This window comes from Heteronotia binoei, chromosome 12, assembly GCF_032191835.1.
Source record: "Heteronotia binoei isolate CCM8104 ecotype False Entrance Well chromosome 12, APGP_CSIRO_Hbin_v1, whole genome shotgun sequence".
Taxonomy (NCBI): Eukaryota; Metazoa; Chordata; class Lepidosauria; order Squamata; family Gekkonidae; genus Heteronotia; species Heteronotia binoei.
In genome coordinates, this window is record NC_083234.1 from 32,701,457 (window position 1) to 32,726,532 (window position 25,076).

Consider the following 25,076-nt stretch of genomic DNA (forward strand, 5'->3'; position numbering starts at 1 on the left):
CCTTGTGCCGGACCCGGAAACTGCAGTTAGTGCAGAACGCTGCTGCCCGGCTGCTATTAGGGCTCCCAAGATGGGAGCACATTCGGCCGGGGCTCCGGGATCTGCACTGGCTGCCAGTAATATTCCAAGTCCAGTACAAGGTGTTGGTCATTACCTTTAAAGCCCTGTATGGCCTAGGACCTGCCTACCTTAGGGACCGTCTCTCCCCACACGTTCCCCAGAGAGTACTACGCTCCGGTTCACAAAACCTGCTGGTAGTCCCCGGGCCAAAGGAGGCCCGTCTAAAATCCACCAGGGATCGGGCCTTCTCAGTAGCGGCACCTTATTGGTGGAACCAGCTGCCGGAGGAGGTGCGGGCCCTGCGGGACCTAGGGCAGTTCTGCAGGGCCTGTAAGACAGCCCTCTTTCGGCAGGCCTATAACACCTAACTGATAATGAGAACATCTCTAGATGGAATAAAATGCTCTTATAGACCGCTGGTTTTATTTTATCTTGTTTTATTAATTATGGTTTTAATTGTACTTGTAAACGTTTTAAATTGAATTATATGAATTATTATGTTGTAAGCCGCCCTGAGACACTTCGGTGAGAAGGGCGGGATATAAGTCCATTAAATAAATAAATAAATAAATAAATGAAATGGTAAGATCCATTTTCTAAAAGTACCTAACTGCACCACTCTCCCTCTATCAGACTACTATAAAAATAACCATCTATTTTTGTTAGTGTATAACATCATCAAACAGTAGATGAGGCCAATAATTCTCAGTGTTCATCACAGTGTATGAGTTTTTCAGTCTCCCCCAAGGAAGCGGGACTCTGCATGCTTGTCAATTTTAAGCATATATGCATATTCTCTGAAGGTTTTATTATCCCAAGCTCTTTGAACACTCTGGGTGACTGTTCATGTCTACAGGCTTTAAATTTGAATTGACTGGATCTTGGATTTTAAGGAAGTTTTTTTTAGTCCTTTTGAACTGTCTCTGTTAATATGCATAAATTAGACATGAGCAACTTGAAGTCGAGATGGACACAGGATGGCAAAGACCATCAGGCAGAAGGTGGCAGTTGCAAATCCACTGGCAGACGTATCGATCCTGCATTTCGATCCTCCATTTCGCAGAGGCGTTAACGAGAGGCCGACAAGGCCAGCTGGGATGTTCCTTGTAAATGTCAAAATTATCTCTGGCTCTAGATTTGATCAGACCTTGGCTTTGCAACATGACATTTCCTTGGCTGCCAGGAAACCATATGTTTAATGAACTTTCTGCAGTACAAGTTGGCTTTTCGACCAAGCTTTGTGTGATTGTGGAAAGCAGTGTTTACGCTCATCAAAACTGATGTTTTCCTCCTAAGGCTGATGCCATTTCTTTCCTTTTGGGGGAGATCTCTTCTCCCTCATGTGATGTCCAGAAGACCGGGGGGGGGGTGTTTGTGTGCTGAAATACCCTGTGTCTGACCATCACTGTATCTCTTTCAGCATCATCTTATCTCTTCCACATACACACACTGCTCTCCTCAATTATTCTGTGCCCTGGGGTTTCAGTTGTTTTCTCTGAAACTTTGTCCTTTCTCTCTTCTGTCTGCTCCTTCCATACACCAATGATACTCAGTGGCTCTGAAACCACATGTGGCTCTTCAGCATACCACCAGTGGCTCTCTGAGCACTGTCCCACAATTTAGCACCTGCCCCGTTTTTTCAGGAAAAGCCCTTGGCTTTTGTGACTTGTGAGAATGTGGTTTCCCACCTTGAAATCACTAGTGCCCCCCCCCCCCCAAAAAAGGGGATAAGCTGCTGGCCTTATGCTAGGGATGGAAGTGAGGCCAGTTCTGCACTAGACCTTTAATCCTGGTTCAGCCCTGTCCCCAACTGGCATTCTACACTTGAATTATAGAATCACATAAGCCAACTCCAGGAGCTGATGATTCTATTATTCTAGTGGCTCTTTTGGCTAATGGTAACTGTGAATGTGCCTCTCTGTGAGATGAAGACTGAGCGCCACTGTCTTGAAGTCTGTAATTTCTGCCTTAACTCTGTCTGTATGAACTCTAGCTGCCCTTCTCATCCCTGCTCTGGCTCCCTGGTTGACCATGGGCCTGTCACCTTTTTTATCAGTGTAGCCTACCTCATAGGATGGTTAGAAGGGTGAAATAGCAGAAGGGGACCATGAGTTCCAAGGAGGAAGGGCAGGATGAATCACATTTTAAAAATCCACTATTTTCTAAGGCAGGAGAAAACATACTAGCAGGAGGGGAGCATGCTATATTAAGTATTTTAATTGAATTAACGGGTTTTTATGTGTAATTTTAATTGTTAATCTAATGTTTTACTATTTATGTTAATATATTACTTACTGTTAGCCGCCCTGAGCCGCTTTGCGGGGAGGGCGGGGTAGAAATAAAATTTATTATTATTATTATTATTATTATTATTATTATTATTATTATTATTATTATTATTATTATTATTATTATTATTATTATAGTATCTCTAACTTTGCTCAACAGCCACTTCATGTAATGACCATTTGAACCTGCAGGGACTATAGTTTGCAGCCAGTTTGTGCTGACTTCTAGCCATGTCATATTTTTAGCAAGATGGTTGTATAAATGACATCTCCACAGGTTAAATTCAGCCTGCATCACCTTTTCTGGGATCTGTAGACACGTAAAGTTTTTGCACATTTGCAATGGCATATGACAATCCAATCCCCATGGGACTCTGTGCTTGGTGCTACATGTATTGAGGCATAGGTTGTTATGGCTGAATGACAATGGCAAGATTCAGATGTAATGCTAAGACATGGTGTGCAAGCTACAGGAATGAAACATTAAGAAGCCTAGGTCTCACTGGCACAATTATTCTCCCCTACACACACACACACACGCCTTCTCATGTTGAGTAAACAAGTCAATCTGTTTTAGATTCTCAGCAAATCATAATTTGCTATTACATTTATGGTTTATGCTACTCCCACAAACCAGGATTCCAAACTCTGATTTGTTCCCTGTTTGTAATTCCAGTAAGCAGGGCTAGCACAAATCTTAGTAGGGTGGATGTTGCCTCTGTCTTGCCACTCCTCAGAGCAGTGTTTGTTCATTTACTGATTGATTTCCTTTCCTTTTGGCTCAGGCTTGAAGCCTTCCTCCAATCTAAGAAGTCTTCCTCCAACTTAAATGGCTCTTCCATTGGAAGAAGATGCCCTTAACTTGGAAGGAAGACTCCATAGGCTGGGAGGGTGGGGGTTGAATGCTGGATCCATCCCAATTTATGGTATCACAAACATGATTTTTTAAAAAAAATCCACCAGAAATAGCTAATTCACTCATGATGCGTGAACAGAAGAGGAAAAATCCAAGTAGTCAGCTGTGTTGGTCTGAGGCAGTAGAACAAAATAGGAGTTGCACCTTTAAGACCAACTTAGTTTTATTCAGAACGTATGCTTTTGTGTGCTTTCTAAGCACACTTCATCAGACGAGGAATCCGGTACAGTGAGCAAAGCCACACATAGCTGGTTGTCAGTGGCTCAGAATGCCACTGGAAAAAGATAGGAAGGACTGCATGAGTAAGCCCATCTGCAGGGAGCACAGAATAGAAATCTACAATAAATAAATAAGCAAGCCCTGGGCTCCTTAAAAGGTTCATTTGTATAAAAGGAAAACATGTTTGGGCCTTGTGTCTGGATCAGTGCAATATGCTCAGATAGGGAACAGCAGCTCCCATGGAGGGCTGTTGAAAGCCACCAAAGAATCCCTAAGAAAGAGGACCTGCCTACCTTAGGGACCGTCTCTCCCCATATGAACCCCAGAGAGCACTGAGGTCAGCAGGGAAGAACCTACTGACTATCCTCAGGCCGAAAGAGGTAAAACTACAGAGTACCCGTACTCGGGCCTTCTCTGTTGCGGCTCCACAGCTATGGAACCAGCTTCCAGAAGATATGCGGGATTTTGAACAGTTCCGCAGGGCCTGCAAGACCACTCTCTTTCGGATGGCCTTCACCGACTAAACAGAGAAACTGCTAAATAAATTTACCATCCATTGTGATAGCACCAGCATACTAATTTTATTAATTTATTAATGTTTGATTTTTAGAATTTTAATCAATTGTTAAATACTTTTGTTTTAAATATCACTGTATAACTTAATGTATTGATTCATGTTGTTAGCCGCCCTGAGCCTGCTTCGGCGGGGAGGGCGGGATATAAATAAAATGATGAATGAATTTTGTCCACGGATGTGGAGGCCACCCATACACTTATCAAGGCCAGCAGGTAGAGGGAGCAACTACCTGGCACCCAGGGATTCAGCAACATGATTCCACCCCCACTGTGACCCAGGCAGGCCCTGGAACAGCAACAGGACTAAAAAGGCTGGTAGTCCTGGTAAAGCTATGCGATTCCTTTAAGGAGCCATGCCTGGTAGCTGGGTCTGTTGCCAGAGGGCCAGCAAGCCCAGAAGATGACCAGGGGCATTCTCCTGTGAGGGATGAAGCCACAGGTCTCACAGGAATATTCACTCCTATGGGATTTCTCTGGGACTTTGCAAATTAATGGGGCTCCAGCAACTCCTTTAAAAGGAAAGTCAGCTGAAGGCCAAGCAGGATATGCCTGGGTCGCTCTGCTAGGCTGTGGAGAGGCCTACCATGGGAGATGAGGGCTGCAGGGTGAGTTTACCCCCCCCCCCCAATCTTCTCTCCCAGTATTGAGGCTACAAAGATCTCCTACAAAGAACACTAAAGGGTTACCCAAGTTCAGGAGTCCCACCCCCCCAGCCCCAGCTTCTGAGGGTTCCTTCTCCGGGACACTACCCCGGCACAGCCCAAACATTATAGGAAGACAAATCACATGACTTGCCAAGTTCCAAGTGACCAGGATCTCTGGAATTTTTTTCTTCCTCATGCCCTTCTCTTTGGGTTCAGATCATCATAAAACTCTGCCAGTACAGGCATGCAGTTGCTGACACATTTCATCCAGCCCAGTGTGTTAGGTCATCCAGCACCAAGGGGTTGCTGCCACTGCTGTTAGAAATCTGCATTGGCCAACAGCTCAAAGAGGTAGGAGAATTGGCACTCCTACTATAACTCTTTCAGAAAACAGGGAAATGTAATTCTAAAGGATCATTTAAATAAAATAGCCCTATTGGCAGGAATTGCGATTTGCATCCAAATTGAGTGTCTGTGAGTTTTTGGGGTTTTTTTTAAAAAAAACCCTCTTGCATCCCATCAACACGGAACACCATGGTATTGGGGCAGATTGCGCGAGTGGAACATAATGGAAGAAAATTACTCCAAAGTTGTCAAGTATGAACAGGCCCCTTGCTTTGGTCCCAATTGAGACTTGAAAACCAATCTCCAGCTGTCAGCATTTTCCCTGAGATGATTCCTCTATGTGTGTGTGTGTGTGTGTGTCTTTTTGTGCTTTGAGCAATCTCTTGCTGCTTTTTAACAACATTGTACCAGCCCAAATGAATGTGAAAAATGGCACTGAAAGTTGAAGAAGGGTAAAGAAAAAGATACAATCTAAAGGAAGCTATTAGGCTTCTCTTGGATAAGAGATACATTCTGACACATTTAATTGAATGCTGCTTTCAGCTTTAAATTCAGCTTCAAGTTCTTGTGGAAAGATTCAGTTCACATCCATTCACATCCTGTAGCTTAGCCTTAGTTTACGTAAATGGATGGACTGTTCTGCAGTATTTATTAAAACTGTCTCTGCACATACAAGAGTATCGGTTTCCAGCCAGGTCTTCTCCTTGACATGCTGATATGTTTTATTTCACGACGAAACACTGAATCCTGTGGTCTCCCATTATGGTCTGAAATGATCCTGTCCAGCAGTGGCAATCTTAGCCCTGGGACATCTAGGGCACCTGCCCCAAACTGAGAGGATGCCCACAGCTTTGCATCCCCCTTTGCACTCCAGCTGCTGTGCACAGGTGCACTCCCTCATGGGTTCTAGCAGTGGGTAGCCAGTTGCCCCTTCAGAGGCTCAAGTAGTGGCTTGCCAGTTTTGCCTGCCAGGGAAGTCTCATCTGCTTGAGCCTGCCTACCTTGCTTGAACATGGGGTGTCCCAAATAGTAGGGAATTGGCACTGGTTATGGGACCCCATCTTGGACCCTTGATGTGGGCCCCAGAAACACTAAGATAGCCCTTGCAGTGCAGGACCCATTTTATGGGTCTTTTAAAAAAATGAACCAGAGTTTTGTGTCCAAGATTCTGTATAGTATTTAATTATTTACTTTAGGGCAGTGGTCTCCAGTGTAGTGCATGTGGATGCCTTAGTGACTGCTGATATGTTTTCTGGTACCATTTCTTCCCCAGTGCAAAGAGCCAGACCTGGTTTTCCTCTCTTGGAATTTCAGAAGTGCCCGCAGGCTGAACACAATGTTAATGTCCCATAGTTTAGGGTTACGGTCTAAACCTAGGATTCAAAGTACTGGATCCATACATACATGTCTTTCTGATCCTAGAAGATGCCCTTTCATTCCCAGAAGATGTGTTTCCATTCACTGAAGGATCGTTTCTAATAATGGAAAGATTGCCTTCTTGGAGCACAAACACATCTTCGGACCCAAGTTTATGGTTGAGGACATAGTTGGAAGCAGGACTCACAAGCAAACAGGCAGGACTCACAGGCTAGTGGGGCTTGTTGATGGACAGGAAGGAGAGTGCAAGTAAGATCATATCAGCAGGCAGGGGAGGAGACCCCACGCATTTCCAGCCATCCCAAACCTGGAAGTGTCCCTGTTGGTGGCCTCAGTTTAATCTTATGTGATGGACGTTTGAGAATATATATAGTCCAGAGAGCTTTATAGGTGAGTGAAAGGTGGCATTTGGCCATCAAGGAGCTAACAGAGTTGGAAACCTTCTCTCTGTTAAGATAAAGAGCGGTTGGGTGAGTGCTTTTCCCCTTGGTATGATATGTGTGAGGACACCTTTCCTTAGCAAACACGAGAAGACTTTTTGAAGTTCAGTAAGCAACTTCACCAACATCTTCTTTTAAAACTGACATCTGAACATATCTAAATAGTTCAGCTTTGTCAAGGCTTATCTTTGCATATTTTAAGTCAGTAATAGTACAGTCCTACACCCCCCTAAAACCTTTGTCTTCAGTGGGTTTAGAAGGGTTTACTTGGTTTAGGATTCACTGTACATCTGAATTTCCTTATTGAACTGTTCAGGTGCAACAAAGCTTTCTAAACTGCTAATAAAGTCCAAAAACAACAATTAACAGTATTTTAAGTTATTTTTATCATTTTTAAATACAACCAATACAGTTTAAAATATTTATATAGGATTTATGCTTCCTTTCCCCACAGGTCTTTCTTGTGGTCATTTTTTTCCTGCCCATTTCTTCTTTCCTCCCCAGGTCTCCTCAGGTTTCAGAATGAAACTGCAGCAGCCATTTTGAATTACCTAGAAACACTGAAAGCATAAGTGATGTCTTTGGCTATCCAGATAATCCAAAATGACTTCTAATGTTGTAATGCAATATTGTGAGATATCAGAAGTTTGCAAATTTTATTTTATTACCTTGTTTCTTTTAAGTTTTTTTTTCTTATATAAAGACAGCCAGTTTGGTCTAGTGGTTAAGTGTGTGGACTCTTATCTGGGAGAACCAGGTTTGAGTTCCCCTCTTCCACATACAGTTGCTGGGAGTTACCTTGAGTCATTCACAAGTTCTCTCAGAGCTGTTCCTCTCAGGAGAGCTGTCTCAGGCCCGTCTACCTCACAGGGTATCTGTTGTGGGGAGGGTAAGGGTAAGGGGATTGTAAGCCACTCTGAGGCTCCGAATGAAGGGTGGAGTATAAATCCAATCTTGTCTTCTTCTTCATACTACCCCCAGATTTGAAGGAACATTTGCCCTTTGTGTACCTGATCTCATCATGGGGATTTTTGGATCCATGTTTCAATATCATGTTCAGAAATACACACACACACACATACAAATGAAACGGGGAATATTCACTCATCCCTAAGTAAGGGTCATCGTAATATTTCACTTATGTTTGCAAAATATCCAAAACCTGGTCTGGATCACACAAGTTTGTGTTTAAAGCATATTTTTTTTCTTTCTTTCTGTTTAGTGGATGGTGGCTGGGAGGAATGGAGTGAGTGGTCTGTCTGCAGCCCAGAATGCGAACACTTGAGAATCCGTGAATGCACAGCTCCACCACCAAGAAACGGTGGGAAATTCTGTGAAGGCCCAAGCCAGGAATCAGAAAACTGTACTGAAGGCCTCTGCATACAAGGTAAGACTGGAAATGCTCAAGTTAAATCATCCAAGCATTTTGTCCCTTAAACAAACATTCATGGATGAGTCTGTGATTCAAGTTAGATGCTGGTAGGAGTCACGTGTAGCAAAATCCTTCTGCAAAGAGTGATGTGGGCATATGTTTTCACAGCTTTGAAATTCATTTCACTGTTGGCTGTTCCTTGCAGCTCCAATGCTATATCCTTTGAAGTCAATGAAGAGAGTTATCTTGCCTAGAAGGGAGGTTTTTGGGATTTCTCCCATGGTGAATAATGTATCAGTGATTACCTGAGGTGGTCTAACACGTACATGTTGTTCAGAAACTAGAGGTATCAATAGGAGGACACTAAATCAGTTTGTATACCTGGGAAAGGGATAACTCCTTTATACTCCATGGAAGTCCAGATGAATGGTAAGCCATACAGAACTCTCACTTGTCTCTGGAAGCCACTATATTGACATTTTGTATGTTCCAATACTGAATTCTGCCTAATAAAAGATTTAGATAAAAAATTAGAGTGTTAATTCAGAATTATGTCCAAAAACTGTGGGCAAAAGTATCAGAAATTCTTTCCTCCCTGTAAAACCCACTTTGTATTTATTCAGAAAGAGCTATACAGTCTCAGAAGGGTTGCAGTGTAGTTTCTTTGGGTCCAAAACAGACTAGCACAAACCTTCCATACACATATGCATCTCATGGTGCTGGAAAGTACCATCAAGCATATAGAGACACTGTAGGGTTTTTCAAGGCAAGAGACAAACAGAGGTGGCTTGCCATTGCCTGCCTCTGTGGAGCACCCCGAAACCTCCTTGGTGGTCTCCCATCTAAGTGCTAACCAGGGACAGCCCTGCTTAACTTCCAAGATCTAATAAGATCAGTCTAGCCTGGGCCATCCAGGTCAGGGGTCCACATCTCATATGTACCATTTTCTATTTTTGTTTTTATGTCTGAAATTAATAGTCCTGCATTCTGGGACAAACTTCATCCTAGGATCCCCAAGCCTTGATAAAGGTTACTTTGTAGCTTGGGTTCTTAGGTAACTGAACCCTAGCTGGAGTATCTATTTTTTTACCTTGAAGTTTTCATTCTTCTGTTTAACTTCTGAAAAATGAGTTATTCCCAAGGTGCATGTACTTAGGTTTAACTTTTCTGTTTCTTTCAAAATTTTGGAATAAATGCTGCATAAAACCCATGAATCTTCTTCGTGGTCTCTGTGCATTCACACATATGGGTAATCCGCAGGATTGGCCCCGACCTCGGAGAGTTCAAAGCAATCTTGATCGTAGATCTGGCGCGCCTCCCACTTGTCCTGGGAGGAGACAGCTACTGCGCATGCCTGGACAAGGGGGAGGTGCTTAGCCACTCAGTTTCTTCCTTACCGCCGACCGGATCGCACCTTCCTCGTTGATCTCCAACTTCTTCATTGCAATCTCCAACAACTACCTTCTCTTCGCCTCAATTCTTCATCTTCTACTTCTCCTGGTATCGTATAAAAAAAAAAAAAAAAAAAGCCTCCTCTTACTATCTTTCTGGACTTTCCCCCTCCCTCCCCCCCCCCCTCCCGGGCGGATGGAAGGAAGGGACAAGATAATCTTTAAACGCTGTACCAGCTGCTCATCCAAAATCCCCTCGTCCGACGGCCACTCTCTTTGCCTGTTCTGCCTTGGAGAGGCACACCGTCCAGACTCCTGCGTGCACTGCAGCCAATTTGGTAAACAGGCCCGCAAGAACCGCGCCGCGAGACTCAAGAGCCACCTCATGGAAACCTCACTCCGACCGGCCATGCCGCGTGGCGGACTACAACAACCCGCGCCATCTTCCCCACACCTCGTGGGAGAGGCGCAGTCGGCAGCTTCCGTGGCACAGACTCCCTGTAAGCCTAAGACCGGCAAGCACTCTAAGAAGTCGGACGACCCCAAAAAGCGCCGCCGCTCCGATTCCGCCCACTCGGACCCGACGGGTAGCACTAGCTCAAAAAAGCATAAGACCCGCCCTCTCGACTCGGCCTCGAACCCGACCACCAAACCGAAGGCCCCGAACCCGACCGCCACTGCCTCCGGATCGATGCCGAAGACTCCGACGTCGAAGTCGACGGCAACACCGTCAATCACTCCGTTGGAAATCATCCGCATCTCATCAAAGTCGCCGTCCATTCCGAATTCCCCACCAGACCAGCTGCTGGATACGCACTCTACCGCATCCGTTAGGACCCACACTCTCGACCCCACTAAATTCATAGATCTCTCACAGCCGATAGACGCCCACGCGCTCACCAGAGAACCCTCGACCCCGAGAGATCCCCTGACTAGACCTCGATCTCACAGTCGCAGACGCACCAGGTCCCGCAGTCGCCGACACACCAGGTCCCGCAGTCGCCGCCGTACCAGGTCCCGCAGTCGCCGCCGCACCAGGTCCCGCAGTCGCCGCCGCACCAGGTCCCGCAGCCGCCGACGCTCTCGCAGCCACCGCAGGGGGAGACACTACTATTACTCTCCATCGAGATCTAGGTCTCCATCCCCACGGCACCGAAGACGGCACCGACGATCACCATCCCACGATCGCCATTACCACAGCTACCAAGAGTCTCCGCGCTACCGAGATCGCACACACAGACTCCAAACTGCATCGATCGAATCGCTTCACCACCATGACGACCCTACGGACCTCGGCGCCGAACCGAAGCTCCCGTCACCACTAGAATCCCTACACACGGCTCCCAAGACAACACCTCAGCCCGACCTACCTCAAGGAACCGACGACGGATCCGAGGAGGAACTCTCCGACTCCGACCACTCTTCGGGTTCGGACCTACAATCCCCAGACTCCGACATAGCCAAGCCAGCAGACTTATCACCGTCTGAAGGCCCAAGATCCTACCTCGACCTTGTAGCAAACATGGCAAGCTCGCTAAATCTAAAGCTCAATACAGACGCTCCCAGAGTCTCGGACGTCGTTTTTGATCTAGTCCACGCGGATCTTCCATCCAGCTCTTCTCTCCCAATGCTCCCCGTTCTACTAGAAACACTCAAAGAAGCATGGGACAAACCGGCATCGGTACCGCCAACATCCAAGAGGGTTGAAGCGCTGTACAAGATACACGCACCTGATTCCAAGTTCCTGTTCACCCACCCGGCTCCGAACTCGATCATTGTACATTCGTCCTCGAAGTCGAAGCAGACTAGACACCCGGTACCACCAGAACGGGAGGGCAAAAAACTCGACACGATCGGAAGAAAGATTTACGCCCTCACTACAGCCACAACCAAAATCCTCAACTACATGGCATGCTTCTCCGCATACACCCACAACCTGACCACCTCCCTCGCCGCATTGGTACCATCCCTGCCCGAGGCATCCCAAAAGTCAGCCACCACCACCCTGCAGGAGATGGCCAGAGTAACCAAACAGCAAATCAACACTGCCCGTCACGCTGCACAATGTTCCTCCAGAACCTTGGCCTCAGCCATAGCACTCCGCAGACACGCGTGGCTCAGGTCCTCCTCCCTCCAACCAGACATCAAATACAAAGTTGAAGATTTGCCCTTTGATGGCCTTGGCCTGTTTAGCTCCTCTACAGATGACATCCTCACATCTGCAGACGATGGCAGGAAGAGGGCAAGACGACTGGGAGTCTCCCAACCTCTGACCCAAACCAATCGACAAAGGAACTGGAGGTCCAACCAATACAAAGGGAACAGATCCCCACGGCAACAGGAACCATGGAAGCGCAAACCACCGCAATCCAAACCTTCCTTTCAACACAGACGCCAAACAACCAAGAAACCTTCAACCACACCCAAACCGTCTCTCTGACCTCCCTGCCCCGAGCCGTCCAGTCTCCCTCCATCAGCCAAACCCATCAACACGACTACAACCATTCTACACTGCCTGGAGGACCATAACATCGGACGCCTGGGTCCTCGCCATCATTCAAAGAGGCTACCTAATAGAGTTTACGTCCACTCCAAAGCACCACCGGTTCCTCACCACACCCCCGTCCGCACCCCTGCAGACGGAAATCGCGTCTCTGCTGGACAAAGGCGCGATAGAACCAGTCCCACCCCAATACCATCGCACCGGCTTCTACTCCCGGTACTTCCTGGTGCCAAAAAAGGACGGAGGACTCCGACCCATTCTCGACCTCCGCAAACTCAACCTACACATAACCTACAAGAAATTCCGTATGGTCACGCTTCAGGCAATCCTCCCGCTCATCCCAGAACGAGCATGGATGGCGTCCATAGACCTCCAGGACGCCTACTTCCACATTACAATCAACCATCATCACAGAAGATTCCTCAGGTTCGCCATAGGGAAGCAGCACTTCCAGTTCTGCTCCCTTCCCTTCGGTCTCTCCACAGCACCAAGGGTCTTCACCAAGTGCATGGCAGTAGTAGCAGCCACATTACGCCAGCAGCAGATATCAATCTTCCCGTACATAGACGACTGGCTGATCGTCGCCCATTCCAGGGAGCAACTACAACTGGACGTCTCGACCACCCTCTCCACCCTGGCCACCTTAGGCCTCCTAGTCAACCTCTCAAAATCCAAACTAGTCCCTACCCAGAGGATCCAATTCATAGGAGCAGACATCTCCACGCTCTCGCAAACGGCTTTCCTACCTCAGGACAGGGCACTCGCCATAATGTCACTGGCCAACACTATCATCGCCCAGTGCTCCCAAACAGCGCTCACCTTCCAGAGAATGCTAGGCCTCATGGCAGCAACCACAGCAGTTCTGCGGTTTGCGAAGCTGCACATGCGTCCCCTCCAAATGTGGTTCGTAAGAACTTTCCGCCCTCACACACAACATCAATCCACACTGCTCACCCTTCCACTACACATTGTACCATCCCTCAAATGGTGGACCAAGGAACGTCACCTCTACAAGGGCATGCCATTCAAGCAGACACCGCCCTCGGTGATTGTAACCACAGATGCCTCCAACTGGGGATGGGGAGCCCACTTGGAAGACCTCACGGTGCAGGGCCAGTGGACAGACTACGAACGCTCTCTCCACATAAACTGCCTGGAGCTCATCGCAGTGCACAAGGCTTTGCGGTCCTTCCTCCCATCGCTAAGGAACCAGCACGTCCAGATCACCTCCGACAACATCGCCACAGTCTTTTACATCAACAGGCAGGGCGGCACCGCCTCCGTCAGACTCTGCAAGAGAGCCCTAGCCCTGTGGCATTGGAGCATAAGCCAGGGCATCTTCCTCACGGCCGTACACCTACCAGGGGCCGAGAACACCCAGGCAGACGCCCTGAGCCGCCACTCCACCAACAACCACGAGTGGTCTATCAACAGCCGATACATCAGACAGATATTCAGCATCTTCGGACAACCGAAGATAGATGTATTTGCTTCACCGTCAAATGCCCAATGCACCCGCTTCTACATGAGAGGTCCTCCATCCCACCTCTCCAGGGGGGATGCCTTCATACAAACTTGGAAAGGAACACTCCACTACCTCTTTCCGCCCATTCCACTTATCACCAGAGTTCTACAGAAGATTCAGGTAGACCACACAAACTGCATCCTCATAACTCCATGGTGGCCGCGCCAACCCTGGTTTACGACCTTGCTGCTCCTGTCCAACAATACCTTCATCCAGCTCCCTCAAACACGGGATCTCCTCTCTCAACAGGGCGGCAGGGTCCTTCACCACAACCCGGCATCGCTCAAATTAACAGCCTGGAGAATCAGTTTCTAGACTTCCCTCCGGAGGTCCGTCAGGTCCTAGTGAACTCCAGAAAACCATCTACTAGGAAATCCTATCTATTTAAGTGGAAACGCTTCTCACACTATGCCTCACAGCACAACTTCGACCCCAACCTCGCCACTATACCTCAGGTACTAACTTACACCCTAACGCTCTCCAGAGCGGGTCTGTCGTATTCTTCCCTGAAGGTACACCTGGCAGCCATCTCTGCCTTCCACCCCCGCATCGATGGCACAACGGTATTCTCTCACCACGCGACCAGAGCTTTCCTCAAGGGCATCATTCGCCTACACCCACCAATCAAACAAGTTCTACCCACCTGGAGCCTGTCCCTAGTCCTGAGCCAACTCATGAAACCACCCTTCGAGCCCATGGCCTCCATCCCACTACACCTGCTGTCATGGAAGACGGCACTACTTACGGCCCTCACCACAGGCAAGAGGGCCAGTGACATCTGCGCATTCAGAGCAGACCCACCGTATACGATATTTCATAACAGTACGGTGGTCCTCCGACCTGACCCGACCTTCCTACCCAAGGTCGTCTCTACCTTTCACCTAGGAAGACAGTCCACTATACCAGCCTTCTTCCAGCACCCCGCGGACGCGGGACAAAGGGCACTCCACAACCTGGATGCACGGAGAGCCCTAGCCTTCTACATAGACAGAACCCGCCAAATCCGTAAAGACCCTAGACTCTTTGTCACCTACGCTACCCATAATAAGGGCAGCAGAATATCTACTCAGAGACTCTCCAAATGGATTGTTGCTGCCATCGAACTCTGCTACCAGCTGGCAAAACAACCAATCCCTCAACATATACGAGCCCACTCAACCAGAGCCGTGGCTACCTCGTCTGCCTTCATGAAAGGCATCCCTATAGAGGACATATGCGCTGCAGCCGTCTGGTCCTCCACATCTACCTTCGCCTCGCACTACGCTCTCGACGTCCGTGCCCGGCGAGATGCCTCCTTCGGACAAGCAGTGCTACGATCGATCTTCGACTAACCACTGTGAGTACCACTATCATTACGTTACGCTCTAACCCTTCATGTTCTTACAGGTCCAGCACCCACCTCCGAAGAAATGGCTCGCTAATCACCCATATGTGTGAATGCACAGAGACCACGAAGAAGATGGACAGGTTTCTTACCTGTAACTGGTGATCTTCGAGTGGTCATCTGTGCAATCACACAGACCCACCCAGCCTTCCCCGCTGCTGGAAGCTAGTAAGCACAGTTATTTCCACCTATCCGGCGGCGGGAAGAAACTGAGTGGCTAAGCACCTCCCCCTTGTCCAGGCATGCGCAGTAGCTGTCTCCTCCCAGGACAAGTGGGAGGCGCGCCAGATCTACGATCAAGATTGCTTTGAACTCTCCGAGGTCGGGGCCAATCCTGCGGATTACCCATATGTGTGATTGCACAGATGACCACTCGAAGATCACCAGTTACAGGTAAGAAACCTGTCCTTATCTGTTAAGTATGTGTATGTGGGGGAAAAAACTGAGGACCAACAATGGGGTGGGGGTCATGACAACCAATACTCCCTCTAACCTGTGAAAAAAATTCTACTTTGTGAGCTGCTGGCATTAAAGTTGTGAGTGAGCAATTTGGCTACTGCATAAATTTGTTTGCTCTGGGGCCATTTTTCCTCAGCTAAGACAAAAAATGTGTGAGCTGGAGGCTAAAAGACTGTGAGATAGCTCACACTAACTCAGCTTAGAGGGAACAATGATGACAACACAAGCAAACTGTTTGAAATCCAAAATGATCTTGCACCAAGTTCTTATCGGTGGTGTAAGGGAGACAACTCATCTTGATCTGACATTTAATATCTGGGATTATTTTCTTTAAAGTGACTTAAAGAACAAACCTAAATAGGTTTTTTTCAGAATCCCACTCAGGTCTAACTAATGCAGTTTGCTGCCAGGAAAGAGTGCTTAGGATTGCACTGCATGTGGTTACAGCATTTTTTTTTAACTTAACATTCAAGACACTGCTTCCCTACTTCCCAACCATTGGCGGCTCTGCCTGACCTCTAGTTTCTGAAAATTAACCCAATACAGCTTGCATTTTATTGAGCTTCCTATCCCTAGCCTTATGGACTAGAAACATGCTGAAAACAAAATGCTGTGTTTCTTACTATACAGTTTTCTGTATCAGATATATATTATACTGTATTGAGCTTAACAGACATTTTATCAAAAAGTCCAAGATGTTTTATAAAACTTGTATGATGTGCATAAAAATACCATGTTTATAGGCAGTTGCCTCTACATAGGTGATGTTTTTACATATGAAATAACAAGCTAAGGTTATAGGTCACAATATGTTTGGATTTAATTATGGGGGGAAGTGGAGCAATATGGCAAAGTAGGAGACTAATGTGTAAAAGTATCTGTCTTAATTATTAAGGGTAATTAAGACTCTGCTGTTTATGCACCATTAGTCTTCTCTCAAGCATGGAGTTAGCTGACAGCATCCTTTCCTTCCAGGTGGAGTGCTGTGTCACGTCAGAGGAACACGTTCCAATATTCAGTGCATTACATTCACTATTCCAATACACTATTCCCAAAAAGATGTTTGAATAAACTTTTGTTGGTCTTAATGGTGCCGCTGGACTCAAAATCTGTTTTGTTGCTTTAGACTAATATGGCTGCCCACCTGGATAAAATTACCATGACAGAAAACCATATACTATTCTTGGGAAAAGTAAGAATAATAAACTCCCTCAGTAGTGTAGATTAGTAAATCCAGCATTAAATTCAAAGGAGGAACTCATATGAATATTTTTATTTCTTTTTGATTTTGTATATTGTCGCCATCGCCATCCGTTTTGTTTGTTTGTTTCTTCTCCGCTTTGTTTACTCGCCATTTATAGACCATTTTATGCCAATTATAAGTTACTGATGCAAAAGCATTGTTGCAAAAGATATTTGTTTTAATGGGAAGAATTTAACATGAAGAAGAGGAACTGGCACAAGAATAAAGACTTGTGGGTCTGTTTCTCACACTTTGAATCAGGCAGCATTTGGCATTTGGTTGCCATCTCCAGAACATGGTGAATGAACGCAGGAGACTTCAGACAGAAAGGGGACATTCCATTAAGGGTCCTGGCCAATAAAGATCAAGCAGTGGTATTCACTCAGTAGCTCATAAGCCATCTGTGATGTTTCTGAGCACCATGCCCCCATGTAAGTGGTGGAGCTTGTTGTTAGGGTTTGGTTGCCACTTTGAAATAGCCACTGCCAGAGGAACAGGTAAGCTGTGAACTTCCCTGAAGTGTGGGCTTCATGTTAAGGATGGAAATACATGTGGCCTTTTTGTTTAATGGTAATTGTGGACATTACTCCTTGAGAGCCATGGTGTGAGCATTACTGACCTAGAGCTTTATCTCCTGAATCGCATGCTGGATGCATGGTTCCCTGCAAGTATAAGTTATGGTCTACTATTTTAGGATCATACAAATTACTGGATAGAGAATGATCAATTTTAAAGAAGCAAAAGAGAACTTGCAGGCAGTTTTCTGTATAACATAAGCAGAATAGGTAATGAGACTCTTCAGTGTGGGGAGCTTGCACAACTACTAATGATTGCACCTGTGAATCTCTTGTGCTGTTTTCTATTTGATTGTCCTGCTGTGCATGAAATAAACTCTTCACCTTCGGCACTTGTGTTGGTAGACCCCTGCTTTGCTGTGTGGATTTCTGCATTATACGTACTGTGCTTGGATGTGTCAGGTAAAAATCTGCAGGCAGCCATAGGATAAACTTAACCTGTAAACCACAAATGTGCTCACTGGGCAAAAACAAACAGACAAGCAGCAAACCAAAACCCAATCACTGAGAATCTCAGCTTCCATTTAAGATATAGTTTCTTTCTTTGTATTAAAGATCTATGGCTGTCTATATTTTTTCCTAACCCCGCCCCCCATTTCTGTTAAGAACAACTCACATCCTGTTTTTATTGGGTTAAATGTGACAGACAGAGAGACAGAGAGAGGGAGTTTGCCTTGGAGGCACAGAAGCTTACATAGCATCCTCGATACTCCATGTTTCCTGGTTAAGTGAAAAATGCTGTTCAGTAAATTACAAAGATGATCTGACTCCAGTGGTAGCAAGGGAAAGAAATTTTACTTACAAAAATAGAAGCATGTCTTAATAATAATAATAATAATAATAATAATAATAATAATAATAATAATAATAATAATAATAATAATAATAATAATAATATTTTATTTATACCCCGCCCTCCCCGCCAAGGCAGGCTCAGGGCGGCTTACAAACATGGCAAAGCCAATGTCTTACATGACATTTTCATGTGGGTACATTTAAGTTATTGTGAATAGATTACCTTCCAAAAGGTTAATGTGCTATGACTCCAAGCCTATGTAAGAGAGAGAAGAAGACAACTGAAACAGAAGACAAGCAATGGCCAAAGAGGCTCAATATCTAACCAATGAGAGGGTGTTGGGACAAATGACAAGTGTATGAGAGAGGAGAGAGAGAGAGAGAGAGAATTTTCTTAACTCTTAACATTAAGTGAATGAGTTGCAAAGTCACCCTCTTTGGGTAGGATTCTCATGACTGCCTTTTTTCCACACCCTCCCATAGAAAGGCATTTATTGCCTTTTGTACCCACATTGCCAACCCTTGCCTGCCTTGTGATGTCATCAGCCACAAAGAGCAAGAGTGGTGAGCCATGCGCTTCTTGTCCGCTTTATCAAGCCTCAACAACTGAAAATCATACATACAAACCAGGAACAGATCATGCTTCAATGACATCCTGAGATGGAACTTCCCCAACCATGGAATGTAAATCATGGTAGATATGAGTAATTTTATCCACAAAATGCATTGCACTAGAGTCACAGCAGGCCTATATATTTTCCAGGTCTACATCATCAGGGGCATGGGATAAGAGCTTCCTCGCAACCTGGAAAATCTCTGCTGGGCAGCATTGCATGGGTGTTATTAGATAGTATATGGGCCAGATAAGGCTGTTGCCCAGCAAGACTTCCAGTTGGCCACTGGAGATTTATTCGGCTGTACAGATTTTAAAAAAGCATTGCTGTGGCAGCAGTGGTACTGGAGAAGCAAGCTGGTTTTGCCACTGTTGCCACCATACAATAGGTCGATAATGTGTTTGGTCATATTTGGCTTAAGTTTTCCTCTGCTTGCATCTGCCCAGCCCCATCATCACTCTGATCTCCTTGTGAACCATGGAGTATTCTGGCTCCTCAGGTAGAAGGAGAGTGGTCTGGAGCAGTGTTCATTCCTCAGTCTTTTGAGGGACTGGAGCAGGGTTCCTAGGAAGTCTTCTGAATGGAGAATTCATCATCTTGGTCATCTTCCTCATTTTTTTCCCAGCCTGCAATACCCTTTTTGCCATTGTACGTGGTGTTCCAAATGAGGCTGAATCCTACGCAGAAGCATTACAATACCGGCTGCTCAATTTTCAATTCTGTAGTGACACATTCATGCTTAGATACTTTAACTCAGCCCAAGGATCAGCTTGACTGAAACTGCATATTATCAGTGACCCTGCTCTTCCCAAGAAAAGGCCAGTTTGCCGGGATCCCGCTATTGGTGTTGCAAGGAGCTTTAGAAAAAAGCTTGTGTTTCAGTCCCATCCGAAAGAAGAGAAGAGGCTTGAGCCACAGGCCGTATCAGATGCTCCTTCGGACTTAAGCTCTTCGAAAGCAAAGCTTGACTTTTGCCCGACTGTGTCAACAGACACAAGCTCTGAAAGGAGGTTGCCTTCTGAAAGGATTAGGAGCTGTTTTTACAAGCTGATATCCAAGCAAAGGATTCACTCCTGGGGGGAAAAAGAAAAAAAAAACCCGCTTTGAACAATCTGTTATTTGCAATCCTTGTCAAGAGTTGAAGAATTTATCCCCCCCCCCCAAAAAAAAGGTTCCCCTTTGCTATAGAACAGCCCCCACAAAAACCTTCCCTAATGCTTGCCAAGTGTTTTTAGATAGTATGTGGGCAAGATAGGGCTTTTGCCCAGCTACTGGAGATTTATTTGGCTGTGCAGACTTTTAAAAACATTGCAGTGGCAGCAGCTGTTGTAACTAAAGGTAAGCTGCACCAGCCATTTTGTGGCTAGTTCTACCTCCTGCAGCAGCCATTTTGTGGTTTCATCCACCACACTGTGTCAAAATTCCAAAAAAACAACCTACAGACTTAAAAAAATTGGGGAGCCCTGCTCTGGGATGATCACACACAGGAGAGGTAGTTCCATGAGTTTGGTGTAGTGGTTAAAAGCAGTGGACTCTAATGTGGAGAACCAGGTTTGATTCCCCATTCCTCTACATGCAGCCAGCTGGGTGACCTTGGGTCAGTCATAGCTATCAGAGCTCTCTCAGCCCCACCTACTTCACAGGCTGTCTGGTGCAGAGAGAGGAAGGGAAGGTGATTGTAAGCTGTTCTGAAACTCCTTCAGGTAGTAAAGGGCAGGGTATAAATCCAGTCTCCTCCTTCTCCCCATCCTCTGCAGGATTGCTGGTTCCCACTTGCTTCTTTCTCAAGGCATCTCTTCTCATAAGCAGAGCTAATCCTGACTTTCTTCCATTTCATAGGAGTAGGAGATGGTTCAGATATGGTATATATATTGTGTCAGTGCTCTACCAACTTAGGTTGCCCAGGCCCCTTCTGCTTGTCTTCTTGCACTGTTTCATAGACCATCCAGGGGTGGCAGTAGGGAGTCAGATTCTCTCTCTGTGTCTCTGTCTGTCTCGCTCTCTCTCTCGCTCTCTCTCTCTGCAAGAAATGGTGTCACATGCTGGCATTACATCAAGAAGATTGCCCATGCCCCCAGCTCTTCCAGTGTGTTGCCAGCTACAACAGGCAATCCTAGCTGGCAATTGTTCGTCAACTATGTAAAAAACAAACTGGAATCCATGTAGTAACTTTTATTAGGAACAGTCACAATGACACAAAACTTAAGTACCCGTTAAATAGCACTGCCAATCTTTCTTCTTCCACAATAAGAAGATAAAAAAACAATTGACCCGTTGAGGACTCTTTCAGATGGGGGGCCCTTCCACATTCTCGTTTGTGACACTTATATGTTCCAATTGCATCAGCCCCATCCCTTTCTGAACGTGTTTTGCTCCCTCTTGTGGTTGATTCCATACTACATTGAAGTATGTTTGGCATGAAAACCTACATTTTTATACTGATCTTACAGCACTGTGACATCGAGGGAGCAAAACACATTCAGAGTGAGCAAAACGTGTGCTGAAAAACTTTAAAAATGCAAACAGTTGGGGTACACGTAACAAAAATGAGTATGTGGAAGAGGCGGGAGGACTGTAACTGCTACCAAAACTCCAGTGAATGTACTGTTTCATAAAAGCCTCAGTCCCCACCCCCCACCCCGTTCAGAATCAGGGCTACACAACAGAATGAATTGTGTAAGTACACTGCATGTCCAACAATATGGAGCTTTGAATCCATTCCACCTACATCTTAGAGCAGACCTTGACACCGACCCCTCTTGGTTCTGTTTCTAATAGCTCTCAGCCCCAGAACTATCCTATTTAGGAAAGAAAATTCAGAGGTGATTTTTGACTTAAGGTGTGTGAGAATGAAGCCAAGATTAGTGAGATGTTCCTGACATTTTTTAAATAAACCTCTAGGCTTGTTGAGATGAGCTGGGAGTATGTATCTTCTTTGCAAGATGAATCTCCATCTGTATTGGTTTAATCAGATTTAAAAATCAAATGCTGCATACTGATTTTCACCTATGAGTGATTTTTTTATTCCTTTATAAGGCCACACCATATGTTATGTGTTCATGTCAAATTATTTTTAGGACTCCCCCCCCCTACTTTTGCTTTCTCAGCAAGTTGAAATTGATGCAATTATCCAATCATCTTCAGTCTTGCTTGCTTGCTTTTTGTCTTTTGCTTTGCCAATATGTGCCTTTCCAGCTCTGTTTTTTTTCCTCCCATAGGGAATTCCAAAGAAAATATGCTTCTGTGCAGTGCTTCTGAAAAGTAATCTCTGAAGCTATTTTTCACAGGCACAACTTGTTAACATTGTTCCCTTTCATGAAGCTGAAATAGATATGAACCATTCCTGCCGTTAACAAGCATGGATTTTTCCTCCATCCCATGCACACTGTTACCCAAACTCAATGCTGGAAATGCATAGCTTCAAGTGTTCCTGGTTCAGCGCAAAGATTTCCAGCCTTTGGCTAGCAAGATTTCCAGTTTTACATCTTTGCTGTTTCAACCTCCAGATCTCATCTTGCTTCTCCATTATACAAGTTGAAGCCATGATTCTTTATTTTCATGGCATTTTCCGTTTCCTTACTACATTTCCCCCCAGTAAAACGTATACATATCCCCCAACATTGTGCATCAGAAGTCAGCATTACACCTATAAACAGCATCCTCTGTGCATAAAAACTGCTGTATAAAAATCTACAAGATGAATGCACACTGCAAACGTATCTATAAAACCAACACCAAGAAGCAATGAGCCAAAACTATAAATCCACATAAAAATAAGAAATGAAATAGGGAACATTTGCTCATCCTGAAACTTGAGTATTTAAATAACTGAAATGAGAGAGGAGAATATTTCCGCACTGCCTAGAATTGCTGCCATAGACTGGGCACCAATTGCTCCCTTCTATGAAACGAGGAGTCTTCTACCATAAGACACTTCCAATGGAAATTTCACACAGTGAAAGGAAATCAATGGATAAAGTCTATCCTCTGTAGTATCAAAGGATGGTTTCAAGCAGCCATGCTCAAACTCGCCAATTAGCTGTAAATGTGATAGTGTGAAGTCACTGTCTGTGCAGTGAGAAAAGCCGCTCAGAAATCCAGGGGAATTGGAAAACTGATCATTTTATCATGTCACCTATGTATATTTCCTCCTTCCTGCATTAATCCTGGAAGGATTAACAAATTTAATTTTAGAACATGTACAGTTTTAAGGAAAAGGCTTTGTTCTGGGAAATAGCTGTCAAGGTATGCAATGAAAGAACTGATGTTCTAAACTCTACAAAGTAAACTAGCTCCTGGTTTCCTGGGAGGAAGTTAGGCTTCTTCATGTCATAGAGAGAACAAATTAGAGACACCATGGATGATAGCAGACAGGCAGTTTGGGGTGGTTGGAAGGCATCCCAAATTGGGCTGGCTCAAAAAGAGCCATCCCAAAGCCTCCACACACTCCCCAGCGAAGCGCCTGCATTCTGCCTCAGAAGCTGGACTGCTCTCCCCTCCCCACCCCCCCGCAACAAGTTAAGCACTCAAATGCTCATGCACTCAAGTACTCCCAACAGTTTTTAAGGGGGGGGGGGGAGATGGAAGCGGCTTGGGGTGACTTGAATCTTTCACACAGTCAAGTCACCTCACATCTGCCCTCCTCTTCCAGATGCCGATGGGGTGACTGGCTGTTGGCTCAGAAATTTGATCCATTTTGGAAGTGGTAACTTTTTGAGCCGGCCAGCATTGGACAGAGGATGGGGTGAATATGGGATGGGGAAAGGCAACAGATGTTTATGTGTGGAGGGATTTTTTTCAGTCAATTTCAGAGTCTTATTTATTTATTTATTTATTTGAGATTTATATCCCGCCCTTCCCACCAGGTGGCTCAGGGCGGCTTACAACATATAAAAACTGACATAAAAATATAAAATTATGCATAAAAATTAGACATTCCATAATTTACATAATTAAAATCTAAACATTCACATAGTTATGTACTTAAAACATTCAAGACATACGGCGGTCTTGCAACTACAGTTTCAAGTTTCAATGTTTCAGTGTTTCAGTGCTGGTTAGTTGTAAGCCAGCCGGAAGAGGACTGTCTTACAGGCCCTGCGGAATTGAACAAGGTCCCGCAGGGCCCTTACCTCTTCCGGCAGCTGGTTCCACCAGGAAGGGGCCATTACTGAGAAGGCCCTATCCCTTGTAGTTTTCAAACGGGCTTCCTTTGGCCCGGGGACAATCAGGAGATTTTGAGTTCCCGATCTCAGTACTCTCCGGGGAACGTGTGGGGAGAGACGGTCCTTCAAGTAGGCAGGTCCTAGGCCATATAGGGCTTTAAAGGTGATGACCAGCACCTTGTACCAAACTCGGTAAAGTATTGGCAGCTAGTGCAGAGCCTGGAGTCCCGGCTGAATGTGCTCCCGTCTTGGGAGCCCCAATAACAACCGGGCAGCAGCGTTCTGCACCAACTGCAATTTCCGGGTTCGGCACAGGGGCAGCCCCATGTAGAGGGCATTGCAGTAGTCCAGCCTCGAGGTGACTGTTGCATGGATCACCGTTGCTAGGTCATCACGCTCCAGGAAGAGGGCCAACTGCCTTGCCCGCCTAAGATGGAAGAATGCGGACTTGGCAGTGGCTGCTATCTGGGCCTTCATCGTTAATGAAGGTTCCAGTAGTACCCCCAAGCTCTTGACCCTCTGTGTCGCGATTAGCGGCGCACCGTCAAAAACCGGTAGGGGGATTTCCCTTCCCGGACCCCGGCAGCCCCAGCAAAGGACCTCTGTCTTCGCCAGATTTAGCCTCAGCCCGCTCAGCCTGAGCCACTCAGCCACAGCCTGTAACACCCGGTCCAGGTTTTGTGGGGCACAGACCGGCCGGTCATCCATGAGCAGATAGAGCTGGGTGTCATCAGTGTACTGGTGACAACCCAGCCCGTACCTTCGGGCAATCTGGGCGAGGGGACGCATATAGATGTTAAATAACATCGGGGAAAGAACCGTACCCTGAGGCACTCCGCAATCAAGCATGTGCCTCCGGGACAGCTCATCCCCAATTGCGACCCTCTGTCCCCGACCTTCAAGGAAAGAGGAAAGCCACTGCAAGGCCAACCCCTGAGTCAGCCCAAAGTGCCAATCTATGAGTCAGCCCAAAGTGCCAATCTGTAATCACCCATGTCTGCATTTAGGGGCTTTTGTCACATAAAGTGAGGAAACAGATCTCTCTCTCCCTTCCCACCCAACCCCCAAGTAAGAGCTGACTTATGGTGACTCTGTAGGATTTTCAAGGCAAGAGATGCTCAGAGGTAGTTTGCCATTGCCTGCCTCTACATCATGTCCCTAAATTTTCTTGGTGGTTTTCCATTC

At 46.0% G+C, this 25,076-nt stretch overlaps 1 protein-coding gene across 2 annotated transcripts in view; it reads left to right on the forward strand.

Moving 5' to 3' along the window:
• UNC5D (unc-5 netrin receptor D) overlaps nt 1-25,076 on the forward strand; it is a 558,897-nt gene that overhangs the window by 395,539 nt on the left and 138,282 nt on the right. For both annotated transcript variants that reach the window (XM_060251212.1, XM_060251213.1), the window contains exon 7: nt 8,088-8,252. In XM_060251212.1, the coding sequence (XP_060107195.1) occupies nt 8,088-8,252 (165 nt within the window). The remainder of the gene's footprint in view (nt 1-8,087; nt 8,253-25,076) is intronic.